At 37.7% G+C, this 14,511-nt stretch overlaps 1 protein-coding gene across 1 annotated transcript; it reads left to right on the forward strand.

The window, feature by feature from the left end:
- The first annotated feature begins 214 nt into the window (after positions 1 to 214).
- On the forward strand, positions 215 to 14,068 carry LOC146470326 (serine/threonine-protein kinase 33-like). Its single transcript, XM_085122431.1, has 14 exons — positions 215 to 387; positions 1,210 to 1,464; positions 3,634 to 3,738; positions 4,521 to 4,601; positions 5,153 to 5,210; positions 5,496 to 5,572; positions 5,698 to 5,785; positions 6,782 to 6,857; positions 8,029 to 8,141; positions 8,284 to 8,369; positions 10,017 to 10,088; positions 10,260 to 10,364; positions 10,758 to 10,838; positions 11,754 to 14,068. The coding sequence occupies exons 2-14, from the start codon at positions 1,270 to 1,272 to the stop codon at positions 11,964 to 11,966; spliced, it is 1,350 nt and encodes a 449-aa protein (XP_084978557.1). The 5' UTR covers positions 215 to 387; positions 1,210 to 1,269; the 3' UTR covers positions 11,967 to 14,068.
- Positions 14,069 to 14,511: the final 443 nt, after the last annotated feature.

A 14,511-nucleotide genomic window follows, 5' to 3' on the forward strand; every position in this document is an offset into this window, starting at 1 on the left:
CTATCTCTGGCTGACTTGCCATTGCGCTTAAGAATATCTCCTTTCATGGTGTTCTTTTTTTACTATTGTGCCCTTACCCCTTTACTGGAGAATATTTTCATACTTCAATTTTTCCGAAAATATTAATTAACAAATCTCAACAAATCTAAACTGCCGATGATAAAGGACTGGTGTCTAGCAACCATGGATCCTAGGTTCCAGGTCTTGACGCGCGGCATACTCCACTTCGACCTCTGGTTTGCTGTCAAAGTTACTGAGAAGTTTATAGGCTTCCTTATGAATCTTGGTGCACTTTTAGCGGAGATTTTATGGGGAAAAGTACAGAAGCAGTAGGAGCAATGACAAATACAGCTGTTCCCTTCTCCTTAAGGACAGAGCTTTGTCAAGGTAAGGTAAAGTTTGGTCGGTCGATGCGCGAAAGTTTAATGGACATGAAGAAGCCGACGGTACGACGGCGGTCCCATTTATTTTTGTGCAAACCGGCTTAGAAGCGTTTCTCGTTTGTATTTTTTCCATGTATTGAAATATTAATAACAAAACACCTGGTGATTTAAGTCGGGTTCCAGTTTTGCTTATCAGAAAGCAAAAGAAAGTCGTCAATTTCTGCGCAATCTTCTCTTGACTTTGTAGGTTAATTTCGTCCCGGCGCGGCCATTAGCTCACTCAATCAAACACTTTTGACTGGCTTTTGGGACATTACTTTGTACGGCGTATGGCTTTATATTTAATCACCGCAACATTTAGTAGGTGTTGGAAATGTATTTGTCTGCCTTCTGTACTTTTTTTTGACCTGTAAACTTGTTTCTGTGAGCTTTCTAACTTGTGCAAGAACCACCGGAGGGTCTCCCGCCGAGTTTGGAAAAACTCCTTCAGCGAAGCAGGCCGGCGAGTTTCAAAACTTTGGATTAAATTAACTTCTCGTGTCCTGTATGCTTGCTGTTAAATAATCGCTGTGTGTCAGTGATTTCTGCAGTCTTTACTTTTTATAGCAACGGTTTCATTCTCGAACTTAACGTCTGTAGATGTTTTTAATTCATGGGTCTTGATATTGAAAGGGAAATTTACAGCTTGAAGGCCGCTTGTTCGTCAACATTGATCCTATAACTATGGTTAATTATGCATTTGTAATAAACCAAGACTGGTGTAGTATGTTCAGGACTTCATGCTGATTTCATTACAACTTGATTTAATTTTCATATCGTCTTCCAGGCAAAACAACCTCGCATCATGGAAAAATAACGCTGGAATCGTGTTGAGCTGGCGACAATCATGTCTTATCCTCGAAAGGACGGATCGGCCACGGGGAGAACAATTCCACATACACGAATTGAGGAAGAAAAACAGATAGAAGACATTTACGAATTTGGAGAAGTGCTTGGTAAAGGCAGCTTTGGCGTCGTCAAGGAGGCAACGAACAAAGCAACTGGACGAAGATGGGCGATCAAGGCAGTGAATAAGGAGAAAGTAAGAAAGTTGTTAGTACTTTTAATTATTGAAGGTGCAAATGAAATGTAAAATAATCCGTTATCTACTTCTGTCGGCCACAAGTCATCCAGGAAGCTATAAAATAAGTTCCATTTTAAAAAATATAAATTTCACCTTCCATTTGCTTGTCTACAATTAGCTGTAGCGTCCAGAGTCTGACATTTATGTCACTTGCCATCAAGGGTCTTGTTTATAACCTCCTTAAGTAAGGTGAAGCTGCCAATTGCCACTTCAGTATTCTTATTGGTTACATAAGGCTGTAATTTATTGCTTTCTTTTGGTGAAGAAAACGTGATAATTAATTATGCTGGTTTACTATTGGGTAATATTTACAAATTGACTTTTGGAATAGCAGTTTTTTTATAAAGAAGTTAACTAAAGAAGGACCTTTCCAAATGACATGTATATGTTAGCTTGTATTGTTAAACCAAACAGAAGCTTGGTTGATATTTTGTTGCTTCGTTTTATCTGCTATTTTAAGTCACTGCAGATGTTTTTTGCAATATCAAAAGTTATTTTGGTATTTGCATGTTTCACAGTCGATGAAGTCACTGGCCCTGAAAATTAGCCATTATTGACAGCAGTCTCTAGAATTTGCAAGAATCTATTGTAACACGGGTTGCTTTCTTTACCTTGTCACAATATTAATGAAAAGTATGTTGGAAAAGCCAAGAAGTTTGTTTTCAACAGCTATTTAGATAAGGCAAATATCTATGGTTTTATAAATTTGAGCATGTTCTGATTATGAGAGCTTTTTGTAATCTGCGCATGGTAAAAAAAAATTGTATGTTTTATTGTGACATCAGCATGACCCAAAAGCAAAATTATATGTATCTTGCCTGTATGAGGCAACTAGTGTGATTGTATTTATTTTCTTGCTTTTCCTTTCATGAAATGTGTTTTGAGCCTGTAAAATGTGAGATATAAATGCCACATTTCACATGCTGTAAAATTTCAAATCATGTATGAGCTCTTGGCTGATATTGGCTCAAAGGGCTTTTAGGACACTTATTTTCAGGATGGGAGGTGGTTGGCTTAGCTATTGCTATTTAGTATTGGTTGGGTATAAACAGCTTTAAATACTAATACCCATTCCAGATGCCAAGGCTCCACTCACGTGCCAAACCTAATACATTTGACACAGCTGTTAGGTTGGCATACTTCTGCAGTCTAATTATTCCTTGTTTCTTGCATCATACAAGTAACAAAGCACAAATGCAAACAACAAAAGCATACAGGCAACAAAGCACAAAAAAATTTGGACGCCATACTTCTTCCATACCCCATTAACCGAGCCTTGCAAATCACGAGTACAAATTCACTGTCTCAATGACAAGAATTCTGTACAAATATTACCGAAAATGTCATTTACCTGCTCTGGTAAATATATAACTCTGGTCATTTATATCTCTCTCCTGGATCTACATGGCAACAAAGTCACATGATCTCGCTTGATTATCCACATCGCTGATGAAGTTCGAGTGATTCGAACAAATATCCAAATGTTAAGATATTTCGGAATTCTCTTAATGTTAACCTGTACAAATATGTTATACATTACTGTAAATAACAATACAAATTTTAATGGAGAAAATAAATATCAGTAATACTTAACATCACCTTTTACAATAATTTTATCTGTTAATTGCAAATCTTGTGTCAGAATGAAACTAGCAATCAGAGAAAATTTATGCCAAAGCAATTTCCAATAAATGGAGCACAAAACCTGGTAGAATGAAAGGCAAATGCCAAGATTTGTGAGGATCAAGTTATGGTCCTTTTTGGTGTTATTTCTTGGTTAAATCTTCATGCTATGTAGGGCTTTGAGCCAATCACAAGTGCTGTATTTAAAACAATGTGTATTTTATGCAATGCATGTAGGTTTGGCACATGAGAGGAGTGGCATTTGAATCAACTATCCCTCCACTGTTGCATAATATGGCAGATACTATCAACATGTTTCTTACCAAAAATTACATGTCATGTGCAGTGCACAAATCTGTTATTTAACTTTAAGGTGTAAAACTACAGTTTCTATGTCTTTATACTCCTACAAGTGCAGATTCTGTCTTAATTTTATGCACAGAATAGATCATGGCATGTCATTCCATTCCCAATCACTTTTAAGTTACCTGATTCTGTTTTCAGGCTGGTACCTCTGCTGTTAAACTTTTAGAGAGAGAAGTTCTTATTATGAAAAAGATTGACCATGAGCATTTAATTCATCTAGAAGAAATCTATGAAACATCAAAGGTAAGCAATTTGTTGCACTCATTGAATCTTCAGATTGATTCTGTCAGCAAGGATTTATAACCAGTGCTTGAAGGGAAAAAGCTCAATTCCCCGAATCCACTCAAGTTAGGTTGCATTGATTGATCATATTCCGGAATAAGAATAAGCAGGGTAGCTGTTAGATTTTTCTTTATAAGTAAATTTGGGACGACATGTGAATAATGTCTGCAAACTTTCGCTGACATACGATAACTTAAGAGCCATTTTGTACTCCAGTAACTCAAAAAACCTGTTATGAGGGAGTTTTTGTGATCATTGCATGTATTCTTATTCCAGAGTAAGGTCAATTGAATGCACCCTTAGAGACTTACTGCTGATATAAATAAGGGTATTAACTTCTTTAACCTTTTCTGTTTGAGCACAAATTAGAATGAAGTGGAGCTCACACAATAGTGTCACCTTGTAACTGGGCCAGTGTTCAAAGCTAACCCATAATTGTATCATTTTGTGTAACAAAATGCATGATTGTGATTATCTCACCACACGCTTTTTTGTTGTGTAATTAAAGTGTACTCGCATAGCTCTCCAATTGTTTAGTTGGAGAAAATATCCATATCCCCCCTCCCTCCCTTGTATAAAAGGGATTGGAAATTCCAGCATTTGGTGGGGTGGGCTGGGGGGTCGCAAAGGTAAAAAAGTAAAAAAAAAAAAAAGGTTTGAAGCTAAATTGGAAAATGCCACACTTTATCCAACAACAGCTTTTAATAAGTTTATTTATATTATACATTTCTTGTTTATTGCAGCGAATGTATTTAGTAATGGAACTGTGTGATGCTGGTGGTGTACAAAAACTTTTAGAACAAAAGACAAGGTTCTCAGAAAAGGTCTGTATGCCAACTGTGCAATTATCGCATCTCATTTTAAAAAAATCCATGGGTGTTAGTAAACTGTTGGAGACACCAAGTTGCTTAGTATTGGGCAACCTTGCAGTAAACCAGCATCCTATTAAAGGGAGGATACTCCTAGACTTATGTAGACTATTTCTGACCATCTAGTAAAAGTGTACAAAGTGCGCAAAATAATGTAATCAAATCAATCCTCTGCAAGCAGAAGTTTCTTGGTCAATATTGCTTGCAAGTCCAGCAAATGTTTGTAAGGAACCTTCCAATTTACTGTTGTGTGTTTGGAAAGTGAACAAGCAAACTTCACTGCATACTGTTTGTCTTGAACCTAGTTATGAAAGGTGTTCTCTTTAACACAACTGTATTTCTTTTGTTTAATTAACTTGCATGTTGCTAATTCATCACAGAAACTATGCCGTACATTCTTTAAGTGCAGAATTTTTGATAGTTGTCTAAAATGTCGTCATTAATAATATTGGTCTACTGTAGTTTTTTTAATCTTATGATTTCAAACTACTTTTTAATGTTATCAGGAAACATGGACAGTGATAAAACAGTTGGCTCATGCTGTTGCCTACCTCCATGATTCTGGTGAGTGGAATATAATAATAGCAATAATAATAATAACTATGATATTTAATGAGGGGGTCCAACTCGCCAATGCGGTTTTCAGTAGAGCCCTCCTAACCTACCTAAATATATAAACTAACAAAATACAGAATAGATAAAAGCAAATATGTAACTCCTAATAGTAAAAGTAGTAGTCCTACCAGCTCCTTACAAGCTTATTGATTGCTCCAGCAAAAGTGTATGTTTACTTTATTAAGTTTGACTGAACAAATAGAGTAAGTCCTGTTTGTCTTGACTGTCTTTCAGATATAGTTCACAGAGATTTAAAACTGGAAAATATTCTCCTTAGCCAACCGGTTGGAAATGACCTGCTAAATATTAAGGTAGGAGTATGATTTCATCTTTATGACAGTTACGCTATCATATTATTGCTTTGGAGAGAATAAAAAGTAACACTTAATTTAACACTTGTCTATTTATTCAGAGTACACTTTTTTCTTATATTTAGCTCACAGATTTTGGCCTTTCATTTGTGCGAGGTGGCGTTGGCAGTGACTCTATGATGCAAAGTTTTTGTGGCACTCCAATTTATATGGGTAGGCAGTATTGGTTTTAAATTATTGAAATAAGATTTAAAAATACATTATAGACGAGATTGGAAAGAAAACTTGGGATGGGAACTTAAAGGCGTATTTAAACGGTTTGAACATTTGCCCAACATTTGTTCAATAAAAGTTGAATGGATGTTGGGTATATGAATGAATGTTTAAACCAATAATTATTTAAATTTGATTCAACATGCTTTCGACAGCTTTCAACATATTTTTACACGTTCAACAACGTTTAATGACCTGTTCAAACGCCCCCGACATTTGGTTCAACAACTGTGTTGAACGCATATTGAAGCATATGTTGAAACCATTTAAACGGGCCTTAAGATGATTCAATGATTGCTTCAATGATTTTTAAGCAACCATGATGGGGAGACGAGGACAATATGTGCAATATCATTTTCATCTTAAAATAGTTTTGTACTAAACTCAAATAACTGCAGTGAAATTTAAATGGAATGGATTATTTAATAAGAATGTTTGCAATTAAAACATTATATTTGTTTAAAAACAAACCAACTGGGCCGCATGAAGTGGATTTTGTAATAGGGAATAGGTGGGACTAATTACAAAATCTCATCTCCCAAATGGGATGGTGGGTGGGGGGAGTATTACAAAAACCAACTTCCATTAGGGGGGCTTATTAGAGAGAGAGAGGGGTTGGGAGGAAGGGGGAAGTTAAAATAGCTTTTACACTATGTTAACTTAATGAATCTTCAGTTTAAAATGAAAAAAGAAGGACAGGAAACTTGACACTGTTTCACATACTCAATAAAACCTGCAAATGTTTGTGATGTATTTTGAGAACACGTGCAGAGCCATCGGCTCAGTGATTAGAACAGTAATTTTGACAGTAGAACCACTTCTAAACAGTATCAAAACAGTGCAGCACAAAGCACTGCTGTTAGAAAGACAAGCCTGTACTTTGTCATGCATAGAGTTTTTCCTTGCTATTTTAATATCCTTTCTTTTTTTTCCCAGCTCCAGAGGTGATTGATGACCTTGGTTACAGTCAACAATGTGATATATGGAGTATAGGTGTAATAATGTTTACTCTGTAAGTTTCCAGTCCTTTGTTCATTACCATGACAGTATATGTGTATTCATTTACATGTGTGTGTCACAAGAAAAAAAAAATTGATACCTGACAATTTCACAGTGTTGACGACCTGCACCCTTTTTTCACAAGTACCAAAAGTTTAATCAGTTTACCAACATTTGTTGTTTTCTACTTTGAGATGTAATTGAAGGGGTGTGTGGAATAAGGCCTCAAGTGACTTTTTGTGTAAGGTCAAATTCTCCTCTTGTTTCACAAGTGAATACAAGGCAATTTCAAAGGAGAATCTAGCAGTTTATCAGAAGTCATATAGGGCTTTTCTCCAGTCACCCCTTCAATTTATTCAGGGGTTTCATTAAGACCTTAAACAAGCAGACAAGAGAGAGTGCACCAGGGCAAGTTGCTAACTTGGGTGTGTTCTTTTCTGGAAAAAAGTCGGTTGAGATTGTTGAGAGTAGCTAGGCAAAGTAGTGTTCACAAACGGTCAAGCTGCTCAGTGCCAAATCCTTAATGAAACCCCAGTTTATCCCCAATTCTATATTAGAGTTGTAGTGTTCATTCGAGTGTCAAAAATAAGTTCATTTTGCTTTGCTTTTGCCTCACAAAGCTCTCTGACTGATTAGCAAAATTTGCCCCACTTTAATTTGCCAACCAATGAGAAGCAAGACCAAAACCAACCGTGACTTGCTTGCATGCATTCTTCCATGCTTGACTCTAGTTACATGTATTTGCGTCAGCTCTAATTGGTTGATTGCCCTGTTGAGATTGGACAGAGTAATTATTTATGACGCTCAAATGAAAGCCACTTCTACACAATACACTGACGGGTTATTTTAGAGTCCAGCTTGTAGAATTACAAGCCAGTCTTCCTGTTACATACATGTAGAAAGTGGACTTTTCTAGCAACTGAATAAATTTTCCCCTACAAACCTGACAAATTTGCACTGTAATTCAAGCATTGGAGCTCTTTGCACCTTTCAAAAGCTCTATTTTCACGCAGCTGTATTGTTTTTTAGGGGTCATTGTTCTGTTTTTTGTTCTTTTTGTCCTCTTTACCAACCACCCGAACCCTTATCATAAAAAAGTTCTCTGCAGCTGTAATCTGTAGGAATTCCTCTTTTTTTTTAACAAAAAAAATGGTAATCAATGACCTATTCTGCTTTCCTTTTAGTTTAACTGGAAGACCACCATTTGTGGCAGAAACAGAAGACAAGCTTTATGAATTAATTAAAAAGGGTGAAGTAGATTTTTCTGATCCCTGCTGGGCAACATGCCATGAGTCTGGTAAGTTTGCTGTCCAGTGTGCAATGTATGTACATGCCACTAAGTCATTTTAACATGCGTTAATTATATCAATTGAGACTAAACTTCTTTTTTTTTTTTTTTTTTTTTTTTTTTTTTTTTTTTTTTCATGTTCATCTCACAGCTAAGAACCTTCTTCTTGGAATGCTTAAAGTTGATCCAGCCCACAGACGTACAGCAAAAGAAATATGTAATCATCCCTGGATTACAGTAAGTAACCAGTTTAATTCTAACAGTAATCGAACCTGACATTTCTTGTTGGTAGCTTGTGGACGTGAAAAATGCACCTTGTAGCTTGTAACAACACCCTTTTCAGGATTGTCATGAGCAGTTGGTAGTCATCTGGTATAGCCTACAATGTTACTATTCGTCTCCTTTATCTTTGTATGACCCATTTTATACTGCAGGCCGTGAGCGGCCCTGGTGTAATCTGTGATTATAATGAACATGGCTGGCTACTCGAGTTTAAAAGTGATGAAAAGACAGCCAATATTTTCTTAAGTTCTGGTGTACAGTATGACCAGATAGACGACTATCTTACTTTTGCCGTCAGGTTTAACCCTCAGGAAGTCTTGTCGTTGTTATGATGGATAATGTTGTTAACATTAATTTCATAGAGTAGGTCATTTAACCATTACCAATTTGCCTGTGCAAGATGCTAATGCCAGAACTTTGTTCTTCTGTGACTCTTATTTTAAAAGGATAGTCAACTTACAGAACTCTGTATGTGATATCATAAAAAGTGTCAAATCTCTCTATAGTTTGAAAAACGAAGCCGAAAAACATTTTTTTTCTTGTCTGTATGCAGTCATTGATGCAGACAAATACAAAGTCAGTGCATAATTGTCTGCCCCAAATGCCACTCCATTAATACTTTGCAAGCCTGCTCTTGCAATTCTAACATTTACAATGGATTTTGGTCTCAGTTTATATTAAATTTTTACTTTGGGGATAGTTTGGTTAGAGAGGCTTAGCAAGGTACACAATGTCTTCTTGACAGATGTATTTTTTCAGTCCCTGGCACAGACATACTCAGAAAAAGAAAATCCGAGTTCTCCCAAAAGTCGAACCTTTGACTTTCTGATTACTAGTTCGGATGCTCTACCACTGAGCTACAGGATCCTCATGGGAGCTAAGGCCATTAAACTATGCTCATTAAACTAGCAAACAACGTGCATACTGCTGGGATTTGAATGTTGATGAGTGGTTTATGTGAAGGAAATGTGATGTTATGATTTTAAGCCTGGTGAATAAAGGATAGATGTTTTTTTTTTTTTTTTTCAATCAGTGACACAGGCATACTTAGAAAACGAAAATCAGAGTTCTCCCAACAGGAGTTGAACCTATGATGTTCCGATTACAACCACTGTCTAGTTACTTGTCAGTAGCATCATAGTTTTGTAATTTGTTGTGTAAACAGCTTGCTGGAAGAGCATTTTTTGTGAAGTGATACCATTAATAAAGCTACTACTACTACTACTACTGCCACTGCCACTACCACTGCCAATGCCACTACCACTACCACTGCCACTTCCACTGCCACTACCACTACCACTGCCACTACCACTACCACTACCACTGCCACTGCCACTACCACTGCCACTGCCACTGCCACTGCCACTACCACTACCACTGCCACTGACCACTGCCACTGCCACTACCACTACCACTGCCACTGCCACTACCACTACCACTACTACTACCACTACCACTGCCACTACCACTACTACTACCACTACCACTGCCACTGCCACTGCCACTACTACTACTAGTGGTGAATAAGTAAAGCAAAGACACTATGGTAGAAAGACTGAACTGTGTCATAAACTAAAACAATAAAATGTTTACATCTTTCAGGGTGATTCTGAAGCCTCTGAAACTTCAAATGTTCTTGAACTGATGAGAATGTATAGAGAAGAGCTTGAACAGGTAAGCACAATAAACTTGCAGCTTGTCTGCTCTGTGCTATTTTACCTGACCAGGTGCTTCATTACACACTTTGAAATGAGGTTTCTTTATATTTGTGATTGCTGCTTTCTAATTTCTTTTGCTGATTCCAAGGTCCCTTTTGATTTTTCATTCTTTTGAAAATCATTTCAGGGCTCTGAAAATCAAGAAGGCCAAGAGGCCAATAATAATATAAGTGCAATGGAGGATGGCCTGGCGCCATCTCCTGGAGCTTCTCCTGAGAATCCAACAAAGGAGGTGAGGTTCATTGAGTTAATTCAACACAGAGGACAAATGTAGGGGGGGGGGAGGGTGGGGAGTACATGCAGTTACAGTCTAGTGTGATTATGTGCCCATAATCATAGGTTTTTGTTGCAAACGAAATGCAACACAGTGGATAAAACATTGGAGCAATGCATCCTGAAGGAATTCAAAGCCACATGCAAAAACTCTGGTGAATTTAAAACAACAAAAAGCAATCTGAAGTTCAACATAGGTCGGTTATCCTCTCAGCCCTTCAGTTGTTGCTGTCAACAATCATACATCATGATTGTGGGATCTGTCTGTTGATTTCTTGTACATGTACGTCAGAACCAATGTTTCAGGGTTATGGGTCTGGCTAAAGATACCTTATTTTGTGAATATTTACAGGACAGTGACAGGAAGCAGAATAACTCTGCAAATACTAGCTCCACACCTAAGAAGGCGATTCCATCAAGCAACAGGAAAACGGTATGTGTATTTTTGGATGTATTTATGATTGTTGTGGGCCTTCAATATGTATTCTTTACAGTACAGTGGAACCTCAATTTACCAAACTTCCATTTAACGATGTTCTCGGTACAACGAACAATATTCTCCAGCCTGGCCTTTTAAAACGTATGGAACAGAACCTTGATATGACGAGCCCTCGATATAACGAACCAATTTCCCCAGTCCCTTAGCACTTTGTTAAATCGAGGTTCCACTGTAGTCATAATTTGGGTTAAGTATGCATTCCATTTTAACCTTGAAGATGAGAATACCCAGGGGTACTCGGGTATGTTAGTGATGTGGAGGATGAGTCAAAGCGTTTTGGGAGTTTGCAAATTAGCAGTTTGGGGACTATTTTTGGGTTAGAAAATTTCTGGTGGATTTAAGTGGACTTCCCGTTATAGCAGCTGTTTTTTCATGACCATGTTATGTCAGTTATTTTGTATCACTCCTTACTTTTAAAGAAAGAATGAGAATGAAGTCTGCTTACAGTTTGTGAAAGCTGCTGCATGCTGAATGAGTCAACGTGGATACACGAAGTATCACCTACTGCGCTCTTGATGTTGTTGTCGACAATGTTTTCATTTTGTAAAAAAGGCCTTGGGGGTTACAGTTTTGCCTGTTGGACTTTTTTGTGTAGTTTTGACATAATGGGATTTTTCTTTCAACGAAAAATTTGGGCTTATTTACCTACCTCTTGTAAGTTTACCTGGGTGGCTCTTGGGTAAGAATAATTTCCTTGAGGGTAGAAAAAAATGAAGAAGAAAAACAGGACCCTCTGTTTCAAAACTTTAAGGACCTGCAACAATTTTAGGAATCTCATGTTTTTAAAAGTGAATCGACCAGCTTCTTTTTCCTGTCTCCAAAATGTACAATATGTTGATTGATTCACAGTCAAGTCAGACGTCCCGCCGTGGAAATTCAACCAATCAAATGGGACCTCCATCTCCTAGCTCTCGGGATGCCCAAAGTCCTTCCAGGTCACGTGACTCGCCCTCCAGTGGTAGCAAGTCAGTCCCAGGCTACATGCAACCCACAAAGAGCTCTGGAGCTTCCAAGGGGCCTGGAACTCCAAGAAGTAGAAAGGGTTCGGAGAAGAGAAGATGATCCAAGCAGCCATTTATTAGAGACTATATTTTGGTGATTAAATTGAGACAGTAATTTTCTTTAACTTAATTTACACATTTATTGTAAAGGCCAGACGAATTACCATTCGTTTGGCTTCAAATATTGGGCCCTTTGACTTGAGCCTCGAATGAAATGTCAAACCCTCTAAGTACCCAGTTCAACATCAGCCATCTCCTTACCTGTTTTCTTTCATTTCCCCTGTTTTTATAACGAGAAATTAAACACCGGTAAGTTCGGCTCTTTCCTGGAGATTAAGGAAATTGCATTTGTTCTCCTTAGAAACCAAAAATTTTCTGTAACAATGTTAGGGATAAGGTGTAGTTTGGAAAATGTTTCAGGTTTAGCTTCACTTGTTCTCTCTGAGCGACCAGTCTCGTGGGCAATCATCTTCCTGAAACAAACGCCTTCATAAAAATTCGGTTTAAATGAGCTCTCACGCAAGAGCTGTATTTAGTAACATCTTTAATTAGGAGCCATCTTATGAAATCCCGTCAGTCGGAATCAGTTATTAGTCAAACCCAGCATTTTAGTAGAATCTTTCACAAGTGACCATCTCCCTTTCAAAAGGGACCATCTTTGTGAAATTTTGATTGAATTAGTTCTCAGTCAAAAGTTGTACTTGAAAATGTCATAAGCGAAACGAACTGAGTTCATCAATTACGACGGATTCAACTATGCCTCAGTCAAAGTTTGACCACAACGGTAAACTGGCTCACCTTTAGCGGGTAAACGGGTCAAATGCTACTGGAAGGCAACTTCAGACGTTTACTGACTCACCTTTGTTGGATAATAGCAATTTTTCATCCTCCCTGCAGAACACGGTTTCGTGATGTTATTTTTTATAACTGGTTAAAAGAATGAGATCATGGTGATCATTTTCTGGTACATTGATTCGCGTCATGTTGGATGAATTCCCTATTTTTGCGGTAGAAGGCAAAGTATGGTGTGCGGTAAAACATGCCTTTGTGGTTCATGTATGCCGCATTACCAAGGCTAGTTACACTTCAATGCTGAGTTCAAACGTCTTCTGTCGCATGGCTTCAAATAGATTTGAGTGGGATTTGCCAGTTCCATCTCTGGAAAATCATAGTTGCTCACTCCTGACTCCAAATCCGAGTTTAGTAACTGCGACATAACTGTGGTTCGGTTGCGGCATGAGAGCGTCACAACTGCGGTTTGGCTGCGCACAGCAGCGATTCAGTTGCGGTAGTACTGCTGTACATGGCATGATAGGTTTGGAGGTGACAGTTTTTATACTAGAGACGCATAATGCGTCGGGCACGAACTTGGACAGACAACTGTAGTGCGCCTGGTTATGCGTTTCGTAGTTCGTTTGGTATAAAGACGAGCACAAGGCGGATTATGGGTCTAGACGAACTAACGGTGCTAGGAGAGACCTTTAGATTCTAATACGAATACGAGATTGACTTCAAGTTTTTAGCGAAGTACTAAACAGAGGGGTATCCCAGGGAGCTTCATTTTACTCTTTTTTAGCGACTGACTTGACGAAGTTGTTTTGATTGATGGTATATAAGCCTTTTCGTGTTTTCAAAGAGACGAGATCACCGACGTTTCGAGGCCTTGTTTTCGCCACGACACCATTCTCACTAGAACTCGTGGTAAAATGCCCGTAGTCGCGTACTAGAATCGAAAGGTCTTGTGTCTTTAACGATGTACTTCGTCTAGACGTATTATCTGTCTTGTGCGCGTCTTTTTATTAGACGAACTACGAGACCCATACATGTAACTACAAATGTTTGCCCAAGTTCGTGCCAGACGCACTATGTGTCATTAGTTTAAAAAGGGCCAATTTGAACTCAGCTATTGTCGATTTTCATTGTATTGCTATACGTAAATATTTATAAATCATTTCTTTTATTTTATGAAGAGCTTCTGAGAGGCTAGCTCTTAAGGACTGTACAGAATATTGTTTTACAGAGAATTCTGTAATTTATGGGCTTAATTTCAAAAGCCCATTTTTACTTGCTTTTGTTTTTTCCGATGTTAAATATTTCAAATATTCCAGTGTGAACAGTAGCATGGTAATAAAACATCGAAGAATATAAACTTTTTTTTGTTTTTGATCTGTTGAGTGTTCACCTGTGTCAAATCTTTTTTTGAAACTTTTTTTTTTTTGGGGGGGGGGGGGGGAAATCAAAAATCCAAGATGGCAGCCATTTAGCAATCATGACCTAATTACCACGTCATATGACGTCATCACTTCGCGATGAGAACCCCAGAGGAGACATTTCTGGACGTACTAAACAATATTAAATCAAACAATATAATGTACAAGATTGGTAGTTTTAGCTACTCAATGCTTTTATAGAGCAAAATAATTTGAGATTAGGTTTGGTTTTATATTTACTTCTGCAAAATTCGCAGTTCTCAAAATATGTAGGAGTTTGCAATTCCGATAGAGAATTCCAAGCAGCTACGTTGGAGACGTACTGAGCTGAACGAAGTTTCCAGGGGAAAGGATTTCGGTTTTAAGTTTTTCGAAATAAGAACAAAGTTTTTAAAA

This window comes from Pavona decussata, unplaced genomic scaffold, assembly GCF_977016875.1.
Source record: "Pavona decussata unplaced genomic scaffold, jaPavDecu1.1 SCAFFOLD_114, whole genome shotgun sequence".
In the NCBI taxonomy this organism is placed as follows: domain Eukaryota; kingdom Metazoa; phylum Cnidaria; class Anthozoa; order Scleractinia; family Agariciidae; genus Pavona; species Pavona decussata.